The sequence below is a fragment of the Physella acuta genome, unplaced genomic scaffold (assembly GCF_028476545.2).
Source record: "Physella acuta isolate Inbredline_101_S28 unplaced genomic scaffold, ASM2847654v3 ptg001787l, whole genome shotgun sequence".
NCBI lineage: Eukaryota > Metazoa > Mollusca > Gastropoda > Physidae > Physella > Physella acuta.
The window spans coordinates 324,532-349,964 of NW_026733297.1; the positions used below are offsets into that span (position 1 = coordinate 324,532).

Below are 25,433 nucleotides of genomic sequence, written 5' to 3' on the forward strand. Positions count from 1 at the left end.
AAAAAATCTCAGTTTCTTAAATAATTTACAAAGCTAATAAATGACACAACGGCATTAGTTGTTGCTGAGTACAAGTAGTTGCTCCAATAAGATTTCCAGACATTTAAATGGGATATTGTATTTCTATTCATAGATTCAGTTATACAGACATGTTATTGAAGCTGTTTTTGTGTGAAATTAATGTCCAGCTTTATTTAAACTATAGACTTGTAGGACATTTTTCAAAGATTGTTCCTATTATTAGGTTAAAACTTTTACTCAACATTCTGTTTGAAACTTAATAACAAATCTTTTAATTTATAATTAGTGTTTAATTTATTTTAAAAATCTGTATTCATATATCAAGAATGAAGCTGATAATAATGTTGACAAGAAGCTTACATTCTTTGATATCTTCTGGCGGGCATTAAAAAGAAACAGCAAATTAAGTCATGATATGTTTTTGTACCACATTTTCTCTTCGCTAATCATCACCTAGATCTGCATGTACAAGATGTTAATCTTTCATTTTGAAAATGTATTATTTAATTTATTAAACAGTTTTGCTACATTCTTAAAAACAAAAAAAAAAAGCTACTTCTCAGTAATTCATAATTTGAGAAGTCGACTGTACCAATGCTGCCACTGAAAATATTTGCTTTAAAATACTATCACTGATAGTTATCGTCCTTAACAAGATACTGATAGTCATGGGGGGAGAGGGGGCGGTAGATGCATGGAAAAAATTCTGGTGCCTGGCCGGCTAGTTTATAATTATTTATATATATATATATATATATATATATATATATATATATATATATATATATATATATATATATATATATATATATATATATATATATAAATATATATGTTAGGGGGATTTAGTTCGAGAAAGAGGGATCATCTGCGATCGCACTTCTGACACCAAACTGTAAGGGGAGGGTTGTTTTTGTTAACCGATTAAAAGAGAGACATGGTAAGATGGTATAAACCATTATTCTATCAAATCCGTGCACCTTTGCGTGGTGACAAAGGAGTCTAATAGACCTGAGAAAAACTAATTAACATCTAAACAAATACAATATTAATTTTACACTAAAAATAAAACTTGGTAAACACCCAGTTAATGCATTTATTTAACTTCATCCTACTTCACAAAAATGTATTTTACAAGCAAAAAACAAAAGGAAACAAATAAGACCTGGCCAGTTTTCATAATCAAGGAAACATCCCTCGAATCTTAATACATGGTAAGATGGTATTGACCATTATTCTCTCAAATTCGTGCACCTTTGCGTGGTGACAAAGGAGTCTAATAGACCTGAGCAAAACTAATTAACATCTAAACAAATACATTAATTTTACACTAAAAATAAAACTTGGTAAACACCCAGTTAATGCATTTATTTAACTTCATCCTACTTCACAAAAAATGTATTTTGCAAGCAAAAAACAAAAGGATACAAATAAGGCCTGGCCAGTTTTCATAATCAAGGAAACATCCCTCGAATTCTTAATACATGGTAAGATGGTATTGACCATTATTCTCTCAAATTCGTGCACCTTTGCGTGGTGACAAAGGAGTCTAATAGACCTGAGCAAAACTAATTAACATCTAAACAAATACAACATTAATTTTACACTAAAAATAAAACTTGGTAAACACCCAGTTAATGCATTTATTTAACTTCATCCTACTTCACAAAAATGTATTTTACAAGCAAAATCAAAAGGATACAAAAAAGACCTGGCCGGTTTTCATAATAAAAGAAACATCCCTCGAATTCTTAATACATGTAAAAATTAAAAAAAAATAAATCACTTACATTTTTAGATACAACCACAATTTTATCCTTTCATGAATGTATACGAGTTCCTTACACGACCCAGTTCGTCACACACAAAAGGCAGGGTGATTCCCCAGCCACAAGGACAACATATCCGTCCTCCAAAACAAACATCTGGCCCCAGAGCGAGACATTTGGCCACTGGATCGAGACATCAGGCAACGAGCATAATATCGGGCCACAAGAACGAGACATCAGGCCACGAGCATAATATCGGGCCACAAGAACGAGACATCAGGCCACGAGCATAATATCGGGCCACAAGAACGAGACATCAGGCAACGAGCATAATATCGGGCCACAAGAACGAGACATCAGGCCACGAGCATAATATCGGGCCACAAGAACGAGACATCAGGCCACGAGCATAATATCGGGCCACAAGAACGAGACATCAGGCAACGAGCATAATATCGGGCCACAAGAACGAGACATCAGGCCACGAGCATAATATCGGGCCACAAGAACGAGACATCAGGCCACGAGCATAATATCGGGCCACAAGAACGAGACATCAGGCCATGAGCATAATATCGGGCCACAAGAACGAGACATCAGGCCACGAGCATAATATCGGGCCACAAGAACGAGACATCAGGCCACGAGCATAATATCGGGCCACAAGAACGAGACATCAGGCCACGAGCATAATATCGGGCCACAAGAACGAGACATCAGGCAACGAGCATAATATCGGGCCACAAGAACGAGACATCAGGCCACGAGCATAATATCGGGCCACTGGAACGAGGCGTTGGGCCGCTGGTGTAAACACCAGGCCATATCAACAATACCTCAGCTGGGCCACTAAACCAGCCTCTGCGGCCATCATAAGGCCTAGACTGGTCTATAGCCCTAGCTTGGTGTGTAAGAGACAGAGGTCTGAACACAGTCCTCTTAAATAGGCTGAATCCAAACAAACTTTTTCCCACACTTTCAGACCACCTGTTTAAGCCGAACTGACCGTCGCGACATTACGGTCGTAAATTTAAGCAGACGACCATTGGGGAGACAGGACATAAAATTGAACACAAAGCATGCACACACCTAGGGTCCGGTCACAATCCACGACTGTGAACCTCGTAAATTATCCGTGACATCGTCACACCCTGCCAGAACCCAGTGCTGTGAGAACCGGGCGGCGTCTTGAGAGAAGGGGAGAACATTACCCCGATCCAGCTACGACCAACCACGAATATAACTACACACAAAAAACAAGCAACCTGTGACAACTATTCAATAACCAGCCAACATTAGGATACCAGCCAACATATATACACACATATATATATATATATATATACACATATATATACATAAATATACATATATATACATATCCGTACATTTACACTTCTGTGCTCGCTTTTAAGCAACAGATCTTTTCTGTTGTAAATTAAACATTATCAAAACTTTAAAATTGGTGAAATTTAGCTGTTAAGGGCTCGCTTTGTTTGTGAATTAATGTTGGTTCATGAAAAACAATTTCATTCGGGCATTTAAAAGAGTATATAGTGGTATTGGAGGAAGGACAAAATCGTTACTTTTATGCCAATAGTGGTCATGCCATTCATTGGTCTGGAGCCAATATGTCGGGAGTCATTTTGTCAAAAGCCCATTTGTCTTGAGCACTTATATCGGGAGCCAATATGTCGGGAGCCGCTTTATTTTAGAAACATATTTATGGCAATCATCACATTCATCTGGCTTATCTCCAGTATGAACTGTTTTATTTTTTCTAGAAAACTTTTTATGACAAACATCACATTCAAATGGTTTATCTTCTGAATGAACTTGTTTGTGTATATATAAAATAGCACTATGTGAAAACTTTATATGACAAACATCACATTCAAATGGTTTATCTTCTGAATGAACTCTTTTGTGTTTATATAAACTAGAACTCTGAGAAAACTTTTTATGACAAACATCACATTCAAATGGTTTATCTTCTGAATGAACTCTTTTGTGTTTATATAAACTAGAACTCTGAGAAAACTTTTTATGACAAACATCACATTCAAATTGTTTATCTTCTGAATGAACTTGTTTGTGTATATATAAAATAGCACTATGTGAAAACTTTATATGACAAACATCACATTCAAATGGTTTATCTTCTGAATGAACTCTTTTGTGTTTATATAAACTAGAACTCTGAGAAAACTTTTTATGACAAACATCACATTCAAATGGTTTATCTTCTGAATGAACTCTTTTGTGTTTATATAAACTAGAACTCTGAGAAAACTTTTTATGACAAACATCACATTCAAATGGTTTATCTTCTGAATGAACTCTTTTGTGTGCATATAAATTAGAACTATATGAAAACTTTTTATGACAAACATCACATTCAAATGGTTTATCTTCTGAATGAACTTGTTTGTGCGCATATAAATTAGAACTCTGAGAAAACTTTTTTTGACAAACATCACATTCAAATGGTTTATCTCCTGAATGAACTCTTTTGTGTATATATAAATTAGAACTATATGAAAACTTTTTATGACAAACATCACATTCAAATGGTTTATCTCCTGAATGAATTTTTTTGTGTTCCGCTAAATAAGAATTCCTTGAAAACCTTTTGTGACAAACATCACATTCATACTGTCTAACTAGTAAATGTATTTTTTTGTGGCTGCTTAGAGCAGAACTATTAGAAAACTTTTTATGACAATAATCACATTCATATGGCCTATCTTCTGAATGAACTTTTTTATGTTCATCTAACCTAGAACTATCTGAAAACCTTTTATGGCAAGCATCACATTCAAGTGGCTTCTCCCCTACTTGAGCTTGTTTATTCAAGTTAGATCTTTGAAAAAACTGTTCATGATGAGCACGAGGATCAACAGACAGATATGTTTCATCTTCAGAGAGTTTTAGCTTTTCTTCAAGTCCATTTTGTTGTTTGTCCTCGGAATCTAAAAATTTTGTCCATAAATCTGGTTTTATATCTTTGTTGGTTGATAAAGTTTCTAATTCTGGATTTATATCTTCAGTAGTTGATAAAATTTCTGATTCTGTGTTGGTTGATAAAGTTTCTAATTCTGGTATTATATCTTCGCTAGTTGATAAAGTTTCTAATTCTCGTTTTAGATCTTCACTAGTTAATATATATTCTAATTCTGGTTTTATATGTTCAGTAGTTGATAAAATTTCTAATTCTGTGTTGGTTGATAAAGTTTCTAATTCTGGTTTTATATCTTCACTAGTTGATAAAATTGCTAATTCTGGTTTTATATCTTCAGATCTTGTACATACTGCTGATACAGCAGGTTCCATATCTTTAAAAATTAAAAACCCTGTTGTTTTATCTTGAGAAGTTAGAAATGTCATATGGTGTTTTACATCAGCAAAAGAGGAAAATGTTGTACATTCTGACTTTGTGTCTGTAGAAGATGAAAAATCTGGCGTAACAACGGTTTTATCATCCTGTGAATTTATAAATGTCAAGTTTGGTTTGATATCACGGAAAGTTAAAAATGATAATTCCGTTTTTATGTCAGAAGAAGATGAAAATACTGTAGATAGAAGTGGCTTCACATCTTCAGAATTTGAAAATTCTTTAAACTCATCAGACTGTAAATCTAAATCAGCAGTTGCCTCTCCCATGCTGCTTCTTATAAATGAACTGAGGATTAGATATTTAAATGTTAAAGTGGTGATTATGTATATATATATATATATATATATATATATATATATATATATATATATATATATATATCCAATATATAATACAACATAATTAGTTTAAAATGTTAGTACAATCTCTAGACCTACCCCATGCATGTAAACCACAATACAAACAACTCTGTTTATAGTGGCAGTGGTCACTTTTTCTACTGTTGGTAATATAGAAATGTGTAGAAATATCTAAGAATTTTTTTTTAGTAGGCCTGAACTATAACAAGTGGTAGGCCTACAACACAAATGTACACTGTCGTATGCCTGCTTTTACAACATACCCAGGTATATGGCTAATTTCCACATCAAAATCTAAAACCTTATGTTGCACCATTTCACCACCAATGTCCCCCACCTTGATATGCGCGCTGACGTAAAAAAAAATATTGTGGAAATTCGTAAGTACACATCGCAGGATTAAAGAAACGTTATTTTTACTAAGAAATCACTTCAGAAGTGGGGTTGTTGTGGTCGAGTCGGTAAAGCTCATGGTTGCTAAACCGATATGTCTCAAGTTTGAACACTCGGGCAGATGAGGCTCGTTAGCAGAGGGCAGCCACTCTTCTAGGAGAAACAACTCCAAAATCAAACAACTTCTGCCTTGTAGTTTGTTCTTGGGTGGACAAAAGCTATGGAAGCAAATCCAAAAAGAAAAGCACGAAGAAATCAGAGTCAATGGCTTCAATGGCACATAACCAGGTGACACATATATTTCATTATGAAGAAGAAGATTTCAGAAGTAACTATGCTAATACTGATGTCAAAAATCTAGCGCCCCACCTCCCCCTAAAGCAAATAGCTGATTTTTTTTTACAAGTGGTGGGAGGAGAAAATAGGATGAGTGCAGAGACAGCAGCAATTTTCACAAACACTGCATTTCAAGGTTTTTTTAAAATTTCAAGGACCTTTACAACTGTTAAAAAACAACTATAGATAGATCGTGTAAAAAAAAAAAATTATAGCAGGCCTACATATTTTGTTTGAACACCCAAAACCAGACACGTTTTTTGAAAATTTTGCTTAATAGTAAAGTGACTTTCTTAGAATTTGGTTTTTAAAAAATGATTATCACGTGAAAAATGGCAGAGATTTTAAGCGTATTTTTATGCTACCTGAAGATGACAAAGTTATTTTTGCCAGAAAAAAATTTAATTAGCTTCCAACAATGAAGGTCAAACATAAACATGGGTAAAGTTTTAAGTTGCTTAAAAACTTAAAATATCGATCTGTAAAGTTCCAAACTTGCACTGTTAGGTAGGGTATTATTAGATTGATCGGTTTCTGAATTAAAATTGTAAATATTCTATACTCATTTAGAGAAAAAAAAATCACCCACATGTCACGTAAACAATATTTTTTTTGTGAGTGACGTCATTGCTATTGATATGTCAAGTAAACAATATTTTTTTTGTGAGTGACATCATTTCTATTGATATGTCATGTAAACAATATTTTTTTTGTGAGGGACGTCATTGCTATTGATATGTCAAGTAAACAATATTTTTTGTTGAGTGACGTCATTGCTATTGATACGTCATGTAAACAATATTTTTTTTGTGAGTGACGTCATTGCTATTGATATGTCAAGTAAACAATATTTTTTTTGTGAGTGACGTCATTGCTATTGATACGGAAGCTGTATAGCAGTATCCTCTGTCACTGCTTACATAAGTTTTCTTTTTACTTGACACTTTTTTTTTACCTATTTTGCTAGCGTAATTAGGCTAATTAAGTCTCATTATGGATCTTTCACCTGGCTTTTGGATTATACTATGACTCTAAAAGCCCCTACAACAATCTATTATTTTGTTTTTTAATCTGTGTTAATCCCTGAAATTATTGAGCATTAGCCTTTGTGTGCTTATTTACAAATATTTATGCCTAATTATTTGTTGTTTTCAAATGTGTTATAATTAATTTTTGTTAATTCTTATTGATTTCATAGATTTTAATTAGTCTAATATTATTAATTAGTCTAATATTAGTCTAATAATATTTTATTCTCACTGTTCTTTGTTCATATACTGAAAAATTAAATGATTTTAGTGTTGGGTCTAGGCTTACATTACTAATTAGTACTTAGTAATTAGAATTACTAATTAGAACTTGGGCTAACAAAGTTATGGACTAGATTTAGAACACGCTCATACTGTGCTTTGAGTTTTCTCTCACTGGTTTACAAAAGAACACAGGTGGGCTGCAATGTTTGTAATTTGCCTATATCTTTCTGTCACAGGCGATCATTTTAATGTGATAGGCCTCTTAATTTTATAGGTCTGATGAACTGTATTTGATAGGTTAACTTTTCTGGTTGACAAAACTACTTGAGTGAGCATCTGTCTGTCACTACGCAAGCGAGATGCCTGTCATGCGCACTGCCAGTGATGCTGTTTAGAATGCATTTCTCATTAACTTGATCAATTTTAATGCGATTACTGTTTAAAAAAAATAGATACAAATCTTAACAATATTCTAAACTCAGCATGGACAAAGCTTTGTGAATAACACACAGGTTTCAAGTCCAGTAAGGGAGGAGGGTTAGATTTATTTTACAATGACATAGCTATCATTTATAAATTGCCCTGATTAAACATTGCTAAAACACACTAATTAAGCCTAATCAAAACTGAAATAAACATGCATATGAATATCTTTTAAAAGTTTAGATCTAGATATATATTATATATTCTTAAACCTTTTAAACGTGATTATTTTTGGATTATTCATTAGCCTATATTAAAAAAATAGTAAATATGTTACATGACATAACCAAATTACGAGCATCCTTTCAATTATGTTTTATTGACACATACCGACACTCCACCCTCACTTGATCCTTACTAACATCCAAGGTCCCTCTCCTGTCAATTTTGTGGACCAGATCTAAGAATGATTGTCACTGAAAAAGCTGTCCCAGCTAAGCTAAAAAGCACCAATTATTAAAATCCTGTATTTTAGCCCCAAATTTACAAATTAGCTAAAACCATCAAATGTAGTTAGTAGTTAGAGATATATCTCTAGTTTTCATGGGTATTGTTTATAAATAAAATAATAATAAGGTAGGCCTACAATTTAATGAATAGGCGTAGCCTAATATTTAATAATGATGAGTCACCTTTCTTGCACATTACTATTACACTTTTATTACACTAGCCTCTGCTGATTTTACATACGGTGACATACCTAAACCTAAAACTAGGCTAAAACGATAGATTAGCTGTAATCTATCGTTTTGGGTACCTAAAATCGCCAGCGACTTGTAATGTGAAAATCAGGTGACACCTTAAAGCCTTAAATTAGTATTACTCGCTAACTTGGAGGCGTGGTCGGTTGCTAACAACAATATGGCGCCCGGACCGGACGCTTGACTTCCGACGATTTTTCGGCCAAATTCCAGAGACCTTCTACTAATTAGTTTTTAAAATGTTTGCCACGCGCAAAATGGCGGGACTTTCACGTTATAACAACAAGCTATAGGTGGCAGGGCTATATATGCCAGAAAAGCATTTTAAAATTTGCGTTGGAGAATGAAGGCTAAATTTAAAAGTTGGTTTCATAAGAAATACTAGAACTTTTTAAATATCGATTTCCATATTACAAAACTGATTTCCATACTAAAGCATTATTAGTTTTATCATTCTATGAAAAAATAAATCAAATATCTTCAACCCTTTTTTTTATATGAGTGGTAAAAAAATGACAACCAAATTTTTTTTATTTTTTTGACCACGTGACTGCTATTTGATGATCACTAGTGGGGAACTCTGGGTACATGGCCACTCAAAAAGTCTAACCGCATTTGTGGTTCTCTTTAGCTTCAAGTGCCTTCAGGGGTAAGAAGAGTTGTCATGGAGAGATGTGTTGTCCATGGCAGTGAGTGTCAATAAATATTAAATTAAGTAATTTAGTTTAAAACGAACTAAAAACTTCAAAATTAGTCCCTAATGGATTAAATATGGATGTCTATCATTCAGTAGTCATGTTTAATTTGAAATTTGGGTAAATTCTAGATTTAGTAAGAAAATCTACCTTAAATTTAAAATTACAAATTTTAATATAATAATTTAATTATTTCACATGTTGATGTGGATTTATGTTTTAAAAAATTCAAAAATGTTTCCTTGTTTCATTTATGTACCTGTTTTTAAACAATAATAATTGAATTAAAACTTTTCAGTAATAAATCAAGCGATGTTTCCAACAGATGCAACCATGCTCATTTACTATAGCAGCCATCTTGTTTAAGTTTTATTTTTATAAACTTACAGCGCTAGATTCAGGGGGAAGCCACTCTATTTTACAAATGGCTGCTATAATAGAGCAAATCTTGCTCGCAGACACTGCTGTTTAAAGTTATTTTCTGTCCTATATATTAATTATTAATATAATAATATTAGCGATAGGCCTACTCACTAATTTTAAATTTATTTCTTTTATTACAAGCTTTTATTTAACTCACTTCCTCTGTCTGTCTGTCTAGACGGAAACGCAGGAGTGAAAATTCGGACAGTTCTACTTGACCGATACGATTCACATTTGACATGTGGGTCAAGACATGAAGACAATGCAATCTGAAACTAAATTTGACTTAATTGGATGCCTAATTAATTTTTTATGAATTAATAAAATTTGGACCGAATTAGTAGGCATGTCTAGCCAACCACACCACACGCGTCATCACGTAATGGCTGCGTTCAAAAACCATTGCGCGCCTACTGAACGTGATGTTCAGTAGGTGCGCAATGGTTTTTAGTCATGTAACTCTATTGTAAATAAAACCTGTAAAGTACTGAAAAAAAAATTCATAAAAAACGTTTTAATAACAAGCTTTTATGTAATGATGCACTAAAAAGTAGAAAATAAGGTAATCTATCGTTTTAGCGTAATCAATTCGGCCGGTGCTAGTAATGTAGGGATAAGGTAACTAATGAATATGGCTTAAATATGAATATATTTTTGTATATTGTATTAAAATACTAAAGATAATTGAATATTAAACCATAATTTAAGGTTAAATCAATAAAAATATCATGAAATTAACGTTTAACAACGATGTTCCAGATACTAAATTTGCTATAAAAAACAGCGGCCATCTTAAGAAAGTATTATTTTGAGTCATTTCCCCTTAATTTCTATTTGTATGAAAATGTATTGCTGTTTGCTAGTGAATGCGATTGTCTTGTTTTTAAATACAGAGTATGCTTTTTTTTTAAATTTCTGTTCTTTAAATAATTTAATTGACTGACAATAAACATCAGTTCTAGAATTATTATTATGAGATGCAAAATTAAGGAATGAACGAAGTTCCGATTTTTGTAGAGCTACTAATACTAGATCTAAATTAATCTAATGTTTAATTAACTATTAGTTTATTAGTTTGAGTTAATTGTTGTCGTTTGTTTGCTTTTTTATTTCATATTTTCATGTTTTTTTCTTTAATTAGTGATTTAATCATAACTGACGTCACGTTTTTTACCTCTCTTCACCTTAACCCCCCCCCCCCCCCCCCCATTTTCGCCGTCACGAAATAGTCGTAATGTCGAAAATTACCTTTTTGCCCTGCCTGTTAAAAAGTCAAGCCATAATTCTAACGAAAAATAAATTTTTCAGCATTTTTGTATTAAACGAAATACATAACGTTTCACGTTTCTTACCCCTCCTATAATAGATTGACGACAGAAGCCTGTAGTTGTATATAACACATTTATTTGGGTCTAACTACCACGATGGTAACACCAGAGAGGGGACGGAAGGAAGTACACAAGGGACATCACTCAAGATAACAATATTATAAATATAACTAATACAGAAGAGTGAGTTCCCTTGACCTCACAATTATTTCAATCTATTACATCCCTTTACCCTTAGAACACAATAACACATCTCTCAATAGAACAATTGATAGTATCCTAAAATCACCAATTATATTGTAACATGAACACTATGGTAGATTACATCCTTACAACAATGCACAATATGCTACAACATAATCAAAATACAAAACAATAATGTCAAAGTCCTTTTGACCTTTAGAATCATAGGTCTAACTTATTTGGGACTTTGATTGTCCTGCTTGACCTTCTCAGTGGCTTTTGATTTGGTGACTCAAGATTCTGACCATCTGGATTCTCTATCTCAGGAGGTCTAGGATTTAAATCATTAACTCCAGAATTTACATTTTCTGACTCCAGACAACTTGGTTCACTCATATCAACAGAACTTGGTTGTGGAACAAACTGAGTTGGTGTGAACTGTTCAGATTTGGTGGGATTGACAGATTCACACTTATTATCTGCACAAGTTATTTTTAACTTTATAAGACACAGGTCCTGTACATTGAACAATTTGACCTGGTATCCATTTTTCCTTTCTCCCATAATTTCTTAGATACACATTCTCATTAACACCAAATTCTCTTTCAATGAATGTTTGTCATGATTTAATGGAACTATTTTTGAATTGGCATCTGAAAGTATTATGCTGTTATTCAGATCCTTGACTGACATAGATTTCTTTGATTGATCAATTTCCTCAGGTAATCTGATAGTGCTTTTTGGTAACCAAAAATACTGTTTAAAAGTAATATTCTGGACCATATCACTTTGCAACTGTGATCCAGTATTTGAAATGGGTGTATTAAATGGCAAAAATCTTTTTTCTTTTCTTTTGATGTTACCCTTTTAGTTTCTGTAAGTGCTAATGATGTTAGCAAAGTTGTTTGATGATCACATTCCTTCTTACTTAAAGCATTTGAAATTGCCATATCACCATAATCATTTATTAAGTTACAAATACTTTGTTTAGGCAACTCTGACTGATAATGGACTGCATCTTCTCCATCTTTTATATTATCTTTACAAAGGGTTTTATTTCTTATTTTATATGGCCTTAAGTCATCATTCACTGACTCTTCAGGCCAACCATTCTTACAGTACTCATATACTTTTATTAAGCACTCATCTTTTTGTGTTTCTCTTTTAATATCATTCACATTTATATTGGAGTTATCCATGATAGTGAAGAGAACAAATACATCTTCTGGTACATAGCTCAGGCTTTGGTTTTTTAAAGGTAATCTACTAAGACTATCTGCACTATTCTCAGATCCAGGTTTGTATTTCAATTCATAATTGTATGCAGTTAGTGTGATAGCCCATCTTTGAATTCTTGGTGAGGCATGCTCAGGTAGGGTTTTGTTTTCTCCAAATAAACCTAGCAATGGTTTATGATCTGTAAAGATGGTGAACTTCCTACCAAACAGAAACTTATGAAATTTCTTAACACCAAAAATGATGCCTAAGCCTTCCCTATCTAACTGAGAATAATTTTTCTCAGCCTGGTTCAAAGATCTACTGGCAAAAGCAATGGGTCTGTCACCCTTCTCATCCATGTGGGACAAGACTGCTCCTACACCATCTGGTGAAGCATCACATGTCAATACAAGTCTTTTCCCTGGGTCATAGTGAGTTAGTAAGGTGTCAGCAGACAAAGCCTCTTTTGCTGTATTAAAAGCAGCTTCTTGTTGTTTACCCCAGTGCCAAGTTGCATTTTTCTGTAGCAGCTTGTACAGTGGTGATAGTTTACCAGACAGATTCCCTATGAACTTTGCATAGTAATTTATCAAGCCCAAAAAAGCTCTTAGTTGTTGGGTATTTTCAGGTTTGGGTGCTTCTTTAATGGCTTTTGTTTTCTCAGGTTGAGGTCTGATACCTTGCTTGCTTAATATATATCCAAGAAAACTAATTTCTGTCAGCATGAATTGACATTTATCTTTGTTTATCTTTAAACCTTTTTCACCAACAATTTTCAATACTTTATCAAGTGTTTTAAGATGTTCCGTGTCATTCTTACCAGTTATGTACACATTGTCAAAGTACACACAAACATTTGGAATGTCCTTAAAAATACTGTCCATGACAGCCTGGAAAATTCCAGGGCTAGATGATATGCCAAAACATAGTCTTTCATATTGGTAGAGTCCTTTATGAGTGTTTATTGTCGTATAGACTTTTGAATCTGGATGCAGTTCTAGTTGAGTGTAAGCATGACTAAAGTCTAATTCAGTGAATTTGTCTCCTCCTGCCAAATTCAAAGAGATTTCCTCAATGTTAGGTATAGGGTACCTATTTAGCTCTATTTGCTTATTCAGTGTAGTTTTATAATCTCCACAAATTCTTATAGAACCATCCTTCTTTAACACTGGCACAATGGGCGTCGCCCAATCGGAATAGTCTACCTTCTTTATAATGCCATTAGATTCCAATCTACTTAGCTCATTTTCAATTTTATTCCTCATTGCATAAGGTGGAACTCTAGCTTTGCAGTATCTTGGATTTGTATCTTTAATGCTTAACTTCACTGTTCTATCATTTAGTAAACCTGAGTTACCAAAAACACATTTATTTTCAGATATAACTTTATCTAGTGAAGTAAGACTAGATTCTTTTACATTGTTCAATGAACAAATACTCTCCCAATTTAACTTAAGATTACTTAACCAGTCTCTACCTAGTAATGGTGGTCCATTTCCTTCAACCACAAGAAGAGGAAGTTTAACACTTTGACCATTATAACTTACATGAACCATACACTCTCCTATTACCGGAACATTGTCACCAGTGTATGTTGTTAGACACTTGTGACATGGCTGTAGAGGCACTGATCCTCCTGTGACAGCGTCAAAATCTTTCTTCGTTATGACTGTTAGAGATGCTCCAGTGTCAAGTTGGAAGCTGATGCTCTTACCGTTGATATAAACTGGTACATTGATGGGAGCATGACTTATTGATTTCACAGAGAATAGGTTGAAATCCGGCTGCGAATCAGTTTGAGCATTTTCACAGGTAGAGTGGTTCATTGGTTGGGTTAGGTAGTCTTGGTGAGAGTTAACATAGTGCTGCCTTTGGTTGCGGTACTGTCTTGACTGGCTAGATTTAGCAACAGACGAAGACTTTGCAAAGCAGGCCTTGGCAATGTGACCTTGCTTACTGCACTTATAACAAGTTGCAGACTTGAACTTGCACCGATGAGATGCATGGGGACCTTTGCATCGATGACATTTTTGATAATTATTACTAGATTTAGATCTAGGATTTGAACGAGCAGGCTGTTTAGCATAAGTTGGAATGCTCTGATGGGGTTGATGTTTGTTGACTAACCTGCTGTTTACTGCATGGATCTCTGAAGGTGCTAAAGATCTCGCCGCATCTGATGACTGCTGGAATGACATTGCAAGTTGTATTGCTTTTTCAAATTTTAGATCTGACTCGAGCAGCAACTTTCTTTGAATATCAGGGCTGTTTACACCTGTCACAAACTTTTCACATAATCTGTCAGACAGCGTGTCTCCGAATTCACAAAATCTACTTAAATGACGTAAAGCAGCAACATATTCTGATATTGACTCGTTTGGTTGACGAGTCCTACTGTCAAATCTAGCTCTACATAGAAACTTTGATGGGGTAGGCGCATGGTGGTCTGTTAGCAATTTGCTCAGCTCGTTAAAGCTCTTGGTATCTGGACTAGCTGGTGCGCATAAGTCCTTTAGTAGCCTAAATTGTTGAGGCCCTATGACTGTTAACAAAACAGCTCTCTTTTTGGCTTCTATCGTCACGTCGTTAGCCTCTAGGTAAAAGCTTAACCTCTCTAGGTAATCTTGAATGATTTCATCATTCGCATCAAATTCTTTTATTTGGCCATACAGCGCCATAATTCTAGAAATAATTAGCTAATAAGCTCTAGTAAACCTCTTTTTTGCGTAAGTAGGTGCTCTTTCTAGTAGATGTTTATCCTTCGTCGCCAGTTATAATAGATTGACGACAGAAGCCTGTGGTTGTATATAACACATTTATTTGGGTCTAACTACCACGATGGTAACACCAGAGAGGGGACGGAAGGAAGTACACAAGGGACATCACTCAAGATAACAATATTATAAATATAACTAATACAGAAGAGTGAGTTCCCTTGACCTCACAATTATTTCAATCTATTACACCTCCCACTTCCCACGTAAAGCGTCGTCTCAAAACCAGTTACTCCACCCCTTAAGTGCGTGATGTCATGTATTGTAGATGTCAAGTCCTAACCTCCAATATACATTTTGAATACCAAATACCCAAAATGAGTGATATGGGGTTGTCCATAAACGATGTCACATATGCTATGCTAATGTGACGTCAACTTACGCAGGACCACAATATATGACCTATAATGAAGGGGTGATGGGGGGGGGGGGGGGTGCGTGACGTCAATTATAGAAGACTTTTATAAAGCTGTGCTCAATGAAAATGAGGAACATATAGCGTTCGTTTTCATGCATACCTTTGCTCACAACGAATTATCATAACTATTGCAAGCTTGTTGTCCTTAGGGGTGTTAAACAACCTCAGCACATCATCCCCGCCAAAAAGGACCTGCCACTAAATGCCTACCGACGAAAATAGGCCGCACTACATTGACTCCAAATGTAATAACTTCTGACAATAAGGCTCAAACCAAGTTGCTCCTGGCAACGATATTCGACAAGAGTCCAAGACAATTATTGACTTGCCGGTAAAATTGGACGAAACAGCAAGTTTCGCGACATGGGGCATAACAAAAGATCAACTCTTGATACGACAGCAGCTAATGTAAAGCCAGAGCTCAGAATAGGCTTGAGTTTAATATAGTGTTAGCAGTGGACAGCATCTAAGACGGTGCATTAGGAATACATCCGTCGGCAAAACGCCCGAGTCCGTCGATATATGAACATCAGTTTTGTCTTTTATGAAGTGCGAAGCACCTTTAAGAGCTGAGCTTGGGGGGGGGTGTCCCTGTTGTCACCACCACTAGCGCCGCTTATGTCCACATATTAATCACAAGTTTCGCGTGGAGCTTAATCGGCAGACGAAGTTTATAGGTGGGACCGGGAGACTAAATGCATTTACGGAAGCCGTTGTGTCACGGGCATTTTTAGAGCCGAACGTCTCAGGGCAGCAGGTTGCAGAAATTAAAAGCACGTGAATTTGTATAGTTGAGGGAGCACCGCATGCCACTGTAATAAATTAAACACCAATATAATTTACCGAACTAAAGTCATTTAGATCTATTCGTCAGGCTAAACGTCGCTAAAGTCTCATCGCCATAGTCATTTAGTGCCTGTTTTGATTTTTTTTAATTACGCGGTATCTCTTTCTTTAACATTAGCCTAATGACAAATGACGTCACGCGCGCCGCGAACTATGTGATGTTGTGCTTAGTGGGGGATGAATCGGCGGGGTTGAGAAAAAATGACCTATTTCTTTTTTTTAACAGACGAATAAGTGATAGATTCTTATTTTCCTACGAACTATAAGTTGATCTAGTTTTTTTCTAGAGGGAGATATCACCATACAGTGGATGTTTTTTTTTTTTTTAATAATGTATGGTGGGGAGGGGTAAACATCGACTACTGAACAAATAAAAAACTAATGAAAGCAGAAGGCAAAGAAAGAAAAAAAAATTTGTGGTATTCAAATGTAACTAATAAAAATTGAAACCTATTTTTATAAACACAATAATCTCAATTCAGAAAAGGTGTAGGCCTAAGACTAATGTCTACAGACAAAATAAACAACTAGGCTTAAATGGATCACCCATAAATGACGTCATACTTTTCCCGATGAATTCCCTTTCCCCCTAACGTCACTAAAACCAAAATGATGATTTAATATCATAATGCAGTTGTACTATACCCCAACCCTTAATCACAATTTCTAACGTAAACGAATATATTCTTCATCATTAAAAAAAAAAATATTTCACCCCGTCCCATATTTTGAGTCCAACGTCATTTATGAGGAATATGGATGACCTAATAATTGACAAGATAATCAGTACAAAAGGGTTTAATAAATGTTGGACCTCCCAAAAGTCTTTGAGATCTTGGATGTACATACATGCATACCCTTAATTTCAATTGAAATTAAAGATAAGAAGACGGCCCTCTGTCCTTCTTTTATTAAACAAGACAGCTATGTATATTAAACTACAAAATCAACACAATATACATACGAATAGACATGTGTATCGAGGGAAACTACTCTAAATTTTATTTGGAAAGATGGCCGCTGTTTTTATCTGCTAATTTTTATCTCAAACACCTTGTTTAAAGTTAGTTTCATGATATTTTAAATTGTTTTGTTCACTGATTGTTATTTTAAATCAATTATCTGTTATATATTGTAAAATTTGACTTAACTATACTTATTTAAACAAATATATTCATCAGTTACCTCTCCCGCACATTACTACTGCAGCCGAATTGATTACGCTAAAACGATAGATTACCGAAAATAAATTATAGACTACTATTTAAATAACTATAAAGAAAAGCGTGGGTGTCTTCCTTAACATTAGTAAGGGTATCCAATAGATACTAAAGTGACACACGCTTTTCTTTATAGTTATTTAAATAGTAGTCTATAATTTATTTTCTACTTTTTAGTGCATCATTACATATAAGCTTGTTATTAAAACGTTTTTTATGAATTTTTTTTTAATTGGCCACTCCCAGCATTGCAAGCCAAAGAATCCATGACAACCATGTGCCTATCTGAAGAGAAGAACTCTGCAGGGTTGACCTTGCAGCTGATTTGATTTTAGCAGAATATGCACAGTACATTTGATTTTATTACCACATTTCTATTCGTATGGGCAGTGTCTTCGTCAGAATAAAAATCACAAGATGGAATTAGATCTATTCTAGATCTATATTTTTTTTAAATATTTTATTTCCTTTTTTTTAATGGAAGGATGTTTAAAAAGGAAAACTAAACCCAAATTAATGAAAAACATGTTTAAGAATATAATAGTATAGATCTAATCTTTTTAAAGATATTCAGTCACATGCATGTTTTATTAACTAGTAGTAGATTAGTGTGTTTTTAGCAATGCTTAATGGACACAAGCGAGTTGACGAGATTCCTTCCATAGTGTTGTTGACATGGAATAAGAACGTGCTTTTTAGATTTAGACCGTAAATAAAAAATAAAAACTTAAGCCTAAAATTAATTTAGAAATTTTATATTTTTAGAATAAGTGCTATAAAAGTTGCAAATCCAGAAAACTTGAAAATAATTTGTTGAGTTTAAGGCTACATTTCTATTTATTTTAATCAAGCCTAAGTTATAACCGGATGTTTCACTTTCGTAAGACAAATATTCTGAAACTGAGATGGCAGGACAAAGTGCCGAACTTGGAACTATGGAGGAAAGCTAGGCAGGAGCCTATAGGTGTGCAAATAAGAAGGAGGAAGTGGCGCTGGGTGGGTCACACACTGCGAAAGGCTCACACAAATGTTACACGCCAAGCGCTTGAGTGGAACCCCCAGGGAAAGCGGAAGAGCGGGCGCCCAAGACAGACCTGGAGGCGGAGTCTTCTTGAAGAACTGAAGCCAATAGGGATGTCTTGGGAGATGTCAAAATTAATAGCCGAGGATAGGAAGAAATGGAAGGAAATGGTGGAGGCCCTATGCTCCATAAGGAGCAAAGAGGACTAAGTGAAGACAAATATTGATTGGCTGCACAGTAACTTAGTGATCGATAACTATTTGTTTATAAAACTTTGCAGATCAAGTTTTAAAATAACAATGCAAATTTAAAACCCCATGACCTAGTTTTCTATTTTTAGCTTACAATGTGTACAATAAAATTTATGGCGGCCTATCCAATAGCAGGATGCCATTGTTTATGTCGCCTTTACACGTGAAAACCAAATTGTTTTTGCTTTTTTTAATTTTTTTATTTAGTTACCGAAAATATTAAAAACATCAAATACATCCAATCTTTAGTAAAGTCCGAAAAAAACCAGACAGACAGGATTTTATAACCATATTAATTGTAACTATGCCGTGCAAGATTTTTAAATTAATTTATAGACCTCTCAAATACCTTTGAGACTTTTCTCGCTGGGCAATTCATAAAATATAGAGCGATGTCATTGTAAAATGAATCTAACCCTCCTCTTTCACTTGACTTGGGATCGGTGTGTTATTTACAAAGTTTTGTCGTTGCTCAGTTGAAAATATTGTTAAGATTTGTAAGTATTTGATTTACTTTTTTTTTAAATCTGCAATAGCATTAAAATTGATAAAGTTAGCGAGAAATGCATTCTAAACAGCGTCACGGGCAGTGCGCGTGGCGGACATCTCGCTGGCGTAGGTGGGTTAAGCTAAATCACTTTTCTTGTTCAAACTTTAACAGTGGCCGCTGTATTACAGGCTAATTATGTTTTAAAACCTGGGAATGTTAAGTATTTGGCTGAATTTCAGAAATGATTTTGGACCAATTAAAATGTGACGGTAGCCTGTCGCTTGACCTACTTTTTTACCGTCGTCATGGTAATGATGGCTGCCGAATACGACGATACCGTGATTCCGTTTTTAACAATGTTTCAATGTCATTTCAGAAATATATACTTAAAATCGTTTTTTTGTGCATATTATTCAACGAGCCCGGTCTAGTTTTAAAAATGGACGATTAGTATTTGATGCGAATTTGCCATGTGTACATGTTTTTGGTCTAATCGCTGAGAATATCGAGCAGAACATAATAAAAGTAAGCAAAACGTGAATTGCTTTATTTAATATTGTTCTAAACATACTGAAAATATATTCTAAACTATAGAAAAATATAACTTGCGTTCTACTAGACTAATGTCATTAATGTTTTGAAAATCATGCAGGGTAAAAATAAAACCTGTAAAAAATAACTTGATCGAGACAACAGCTAAGCTCGCCCATTTTGCACGCAGTGTATTTGAATGGGGAGAAAACTAACAGATGTCACATTTCTACTTTGAACAGGAGTTAACGGCCAATCGCGTCACAAACATCACTCCTTAAAAAACGAACCCACCGTATCATTTAAAAATCATTTTACAAATCATTTTCTAGGCTACCGATTTAATAAATAAAATTGGTATCAAATTAAAGGTAAATAAATGTAGTTTTTAACACGTTTTTCTTAACTCAGCTTCGCGTTTGTGGATTTGTTGTTAAAATTGACAACGAAAATTAGCCCACTTCTGAATGCTCTAGACATCTGAAATTCGGCATGCAGGCTATTTTCGCCTAACAATTTCAGATGCAATCATAAAAACTAGCAATTAGAGACCAAATTAGCTTAATTAAATTACACCCAAGGACCCTAAAATTGAGGACATGATTTCTCAAAAACGCTTGTAAATTTATAAAGTACTAATAATATCCCGCACTTTTATACACATTTTATTAGGCGTTCACTTGGTGTGGGACGGAGTGGTCTAGCGGTAGAGAGCTGGACTGCTAACCCGTTAGTCTCGGTTTATAAAATGGGAAATAACTCTAGTTGACTTTTTTCTTTGACCAGATTGTCCACAGAGATCTGGCAGCTCGCAATGTGTTTGTCACAGACAGGGGCGTGTGCAAGATCACAGACTTCGGGCTGGCTCGATGTCTGGGGGATACTGACCACTACGACAGGTCGTCCAAGGTTCGTGAGTTGGTTAAATTATGGTTAAATCGTCAAAGGTTCGCGAATTGCATTGGTTAAATTATGGTTAAATCGTCGAAGGTTCGTGAACTGAGTTGGTTAAATTATGGTCAAATCGTCGAAGGTTCTTGAATTGCATTGGTTAAACTATGGATAAATCGTCAAAGGTTCGTAAACTGCATTGGCTTAATTATGGTTAAATCGTCAAAGGTTTGTGAACTGCTTTAGTTAAATTATGGTTGCATCATCAAAGATTCGTAAAATGCATTGGTTAAATTATGGTTAAATAGTCAAAGGTTTGTGAATTGCGTTGGTTAAATTGTGGATAAATCGTCGAAGGTTCGTGAACTAGTTGGCTAAATTATGGTCAAATCGTCGAAGGTTCTTGAATTGCATTGGTTAAATTATGGTTAAATCGTCAAAGGTTCGTGAATTGCGTTGGTTAAATTGTGGTTAAATCGTCGAAGGTTCGTGAACTGCAATGGTTTAAGGTAAATTATGTTTTCAGTTATTCGTCGAAGGTTCGTTAACTTCATTAGTTTGATTATGGTTTAATCGTCGGTTTTTTAACTTGTTGTTACTTTAAGTCCGGGAAGAAACTCCAACATTGGTCCAATTCAGTTGCCACATAATTTGGCCAGAAAATAATTGTTTTATCCGTAAAAAAAAACATAAGCATATGTCAATTTGTTGGCTTTAGCATTTGGTTAAAATATTTAAACTAAATATTATGTTTCAATGCATCCTATTGTGAGTTGGTGTGGGACGACGTTGTCGAATGGTAGAGCGTTGGAGGCCAGCCCCAAAGTCTCGAGTTCGGTCTTGGTTTTGATTAATCCACCCAGAGAGTAAAGACGATTGGGCATAGTGCAGCTTAGTGCTGACCACGCCATCACTTCATATGCCGAGGTCAAGAAACATATGAACCCTAGTTCATCTGCACAATGAATCGCTACGTCTAAATTGGAGGGGGGGGGGGGGGGCTATCTTTGGGTGAGTCTATTGTTTTACTTTAGTTTGGGAGGAGGTGGGGGGGGGTGTAGATTGTAACTCTGGGCAAATTCATAAAGCAGGCGCATGTAACCTTCACCTTGAATGTCTTGCAAACAACAGTCTGATTGCAAACGATACACTTTTGTGTTGATAGATGGGGTGAGAGCAAACTTTCTAGACAGCAAACAAATACAACGAAATAGCATTAGCTTCCCATGACACTGTGTCATGCAGAAGGGCTTCACAAAATGTGTACATTAATACTATTATATTTAATACACGGAATACCGTGATGGATCTGAATAGATCAGCCTTCAAGATAAAACAAACAGTACCTGTGATGTAAAAGATACTGGGTGAACCTGGCAATAGGGCTGGTAAGTAGGTCACCAACCAGTTCTATGGCTCATGCAGGTCTTATTGAGCCGTAGAACTGGTTGGTGACCTACTTACCAGCCCTATTTTCTTCCAAATGTCCAGCCTAGATTTCATTTTCTCGCACCACACCCACCCCACCCCAAGTTGACAAAATATCGATCTAAAGAGTTTGATCATTGATTTCAGGTGCCAGTCCTTACCCCGGGTTGTCTGCCCATGACGTCTTCAAGTTTGTTAGCGCTGGCAACCCTAACCCACCCACTCACAACCCCACTAACTCAACTCCAACAATCCTACACAAAATCCCACCCACCACGCAATCCCGCACAACTCAACTCCCACACAAAATCCCACCCCACAAAATTCCATACACAAACCCACCCCCACAATCCCACACGAAATCCCACACTGACACAATCCCACACAATCTCCCACCCCCACACAATCTTACAACTCACCTCCCACAATCCCACACACAACGCCACCCCTACTCCCCCACAACCAACCAACTAACCCTAACCCTCCCCGTCCCCAGATACGAGCTCATGTGCAGCTGCTGGTCCTTCCTCCCAGAGAACCGTCCAACGTTTGATGCCCTGTGTCGCAGGTTCGAGACTCTGCTGGAAAAGGAAAAAGATTTCATCAATCTGGAACTATTCCAGAGCGAACAGTACGCTTGTCTGGATGCGGACATATTGGATGAGAAGATATAGGACATAAAGCCGGTTGTATGAGAAGATATGACATAAATGAGAAGATATAGGGCATAAAGCTGGTTGGATTTGAAGATATAGGACATAAAGCTGGTTGGATTAGAAGATATAGGACATAAATGAGAAAATATAGGGCATAAAGCTGGTTGGATTAGAAGATATAGGATATAAAGCTGGTTGGATGAGAAGTTATAGGATATAAAGCTGGTTGATTGAGAAGTTATAGGACATAAAGCTGGTTGGATGAAAAGATATAGGACATAAAGCTGGTTGATTGAGAAGTTATAGGACATAAAGCTGGTTGGATGAAAAGATATCGGACATAACTGGTTGTTTGAGAAGTTATAGGATATAAAGCTGGTTGATTGAGAAGTTATAGGATATAAAGCTGGTTGGATGAGAAGTTGTAGGACATAAAGCTGGTTGATTAAGAAGTTATAGGATATAAAGCTGGATATAAATCACATCATTCTTCGCAGTGATCTCGTACAAAATGTTTTTGTTGATACAAGTATTAGACATGCTGACAAGTATAGGGCTGGTAAGTAGGTCAATAAATAGTTCTATGGCTCATGCGTTTTATTGAGCTGTAGAACTGGTTGGTGACCTACTTACCAGGCCTATAGTAGCGATCGTCCAGACGTGTACATGTTTCATAACATACCTACAAGACATTTGAAACCTACCCCATACTCCACAGGACGTTACAGAACAAATATGTTCATAACCCCCCCCCCCCCCCCCACTCCCTCCTTGCCTCATTACGAACAAAATGTAAACTCAGTGCTTTGCAATTTATGTGACCATATAAATGAATTACAAGAATCACATTATTTTTTAGAAAATCGTCGTTTTTCATCCTAATTATCCAATGATTGTAGATTCATGGGCCTATAGCAGAATTTTTTATTTTTTTTTACAAATAAAAACAACTAAACTTACTGACAGTGTTATACAACAGCAGTATTTTAACCATATTCCATATGACACAATATAACATGATGATAAATATAACCCCCTCCCACTTTCTCCTTTCATCAAATGTGCACGATCTGTTACGCAGATTAAAATATTATTTTATTAAAATAAGACTGTTTTGTAATTATATTCATCATACAACTGTCTTTTGATTAAAGCAAAAGAAACAATAACGTACATTAATAATTGTAATGCATTCAATGATAAAAATAGATAATAAAATGCAATCATTTGTAGTTTAGATATTAACGTCAATAAAACATTAAAATTTAATAACTATGAATATAAACACACCTAACTGTATATACAAACATTGTATTCAATAAAAAAACATTGCAACCATCCATTGTTTGCAGTTGTTGTCATGTTATAGTGATGCCTTGTATTCTATAGAACTGTTTTCATCGTTACTATGGACTTATAGTAACTACTTTTACAAATGCTGCCGAGTGTATGGCTTGTAAGACATGTTCTCTCTCACTGTTATTCGATATCTCGCTAGCCAGGGAGAGGTGTGAATTTTCTAACTGAATTTTTCTTGTGAACATGGTTACCATTATTAACAAACAAAAAAAAAATGCGGTTATTTGTTTCTAGGTCTCGCATCAAGATTTTAAAATACCAAGAGTGCATAAAAGAAAAAAGAATTGCGCAGCAAGTGAACGGAAAAAAATATTTAAATAATAGTGCGGAAAACTAGTACTTCATTAATTCATATGCGTTTTTTTAGAAATCGGAAATAGCGTAAAGTTCTAGATCTACTTCCGGTCAACGAAAATTACTCAAAATTTGAAAGAAAGCAGAGAATTATATCTTTTACGTTTAAGTGAAATTTCGTTTCTCTATGTGAAACAGTACTCAAGTTATGTTTGTGGTTAGGGTTAATTAAAAAGGTAATATATAAATTAAATCCGGGCTATGCCGGGTATATGCTCAACACAACACACAAGTCATTGGGGGGGGGGGGGCGGTAGATGCATGGAAAAAATTCTGGTGCATGGCCGGCTAGTTTATAATTATATATATATATATATATATATATATATATATATATATATATATATATATATATATATATATATATATATATATATATATATATATATATATATATATATATGTTAGGGGGATTTAGTTGTTCGAGAAAGAGGGATCATCTGCGATCCCACTTCTGACACCAAAATGTAAGGGGAGGGTTGTTTTTGTTAACCGATTAAGAGAGAGACATGGTAAGATGGTATTGACCATTATTCTCTCAAATCCGTGCACCTTTGCGTGGTGACAAAGGAGTCTAATAGACCTGAGCAAAACTAATTAACATCTAAACAAATACAACATTAATTTTACACTAA

The 25,433-nt window shown here is 35.0% G+C and overlaps 1 protein-coding gene across 5 annotated transcripts; it reads right to left on the bottom strand.

Moving 5' to 3' along the window:
• Window positions 1-1,099: 1,099 nt before the first annotated feature.
• LOC131930507 (zinc finger protein 883-like) lies at window positions 1,100-22,728 on the bottom strand. Of its 5 annotated transcripts, none has more exons than XM_059287031.1 (2): window positions 22,591-22,728; window positions 1,100-5,472 (listed from the first exon to the last, which is right to left on the bottom strand). In XM_059287031.1, the coding sequence occupies exon 2, from the start codon at window positions 5,451-5,453 to the stop codon at window positions 3,465-3,467; it is 1,989 nt and encodes a 662-aa protein (XP_059143014.1). In that variant the 5' UTR covers window positions 5,454-5,472; window positions 22,591-22,728; the 3' UTR covers window positions 1,100-3,464. The 5 variants fall into 5 exon arrangements, with proteins under 5 accessions (XP_059143014.1, XP_059143016.1, XP_059143013.1 ...); XM_059287033.1 differs by lacking the exon at window positions 22,591-22,728 and adding an exon at window positions 9,988-10,045; XM_059287030.1 differs by lacking the exon at window positions 22,591-22,728 and adding an exon at window positions 9,667-9,775.
• Window positions 22,729-25,433: the final 2,705 nt, after the last annotated feature.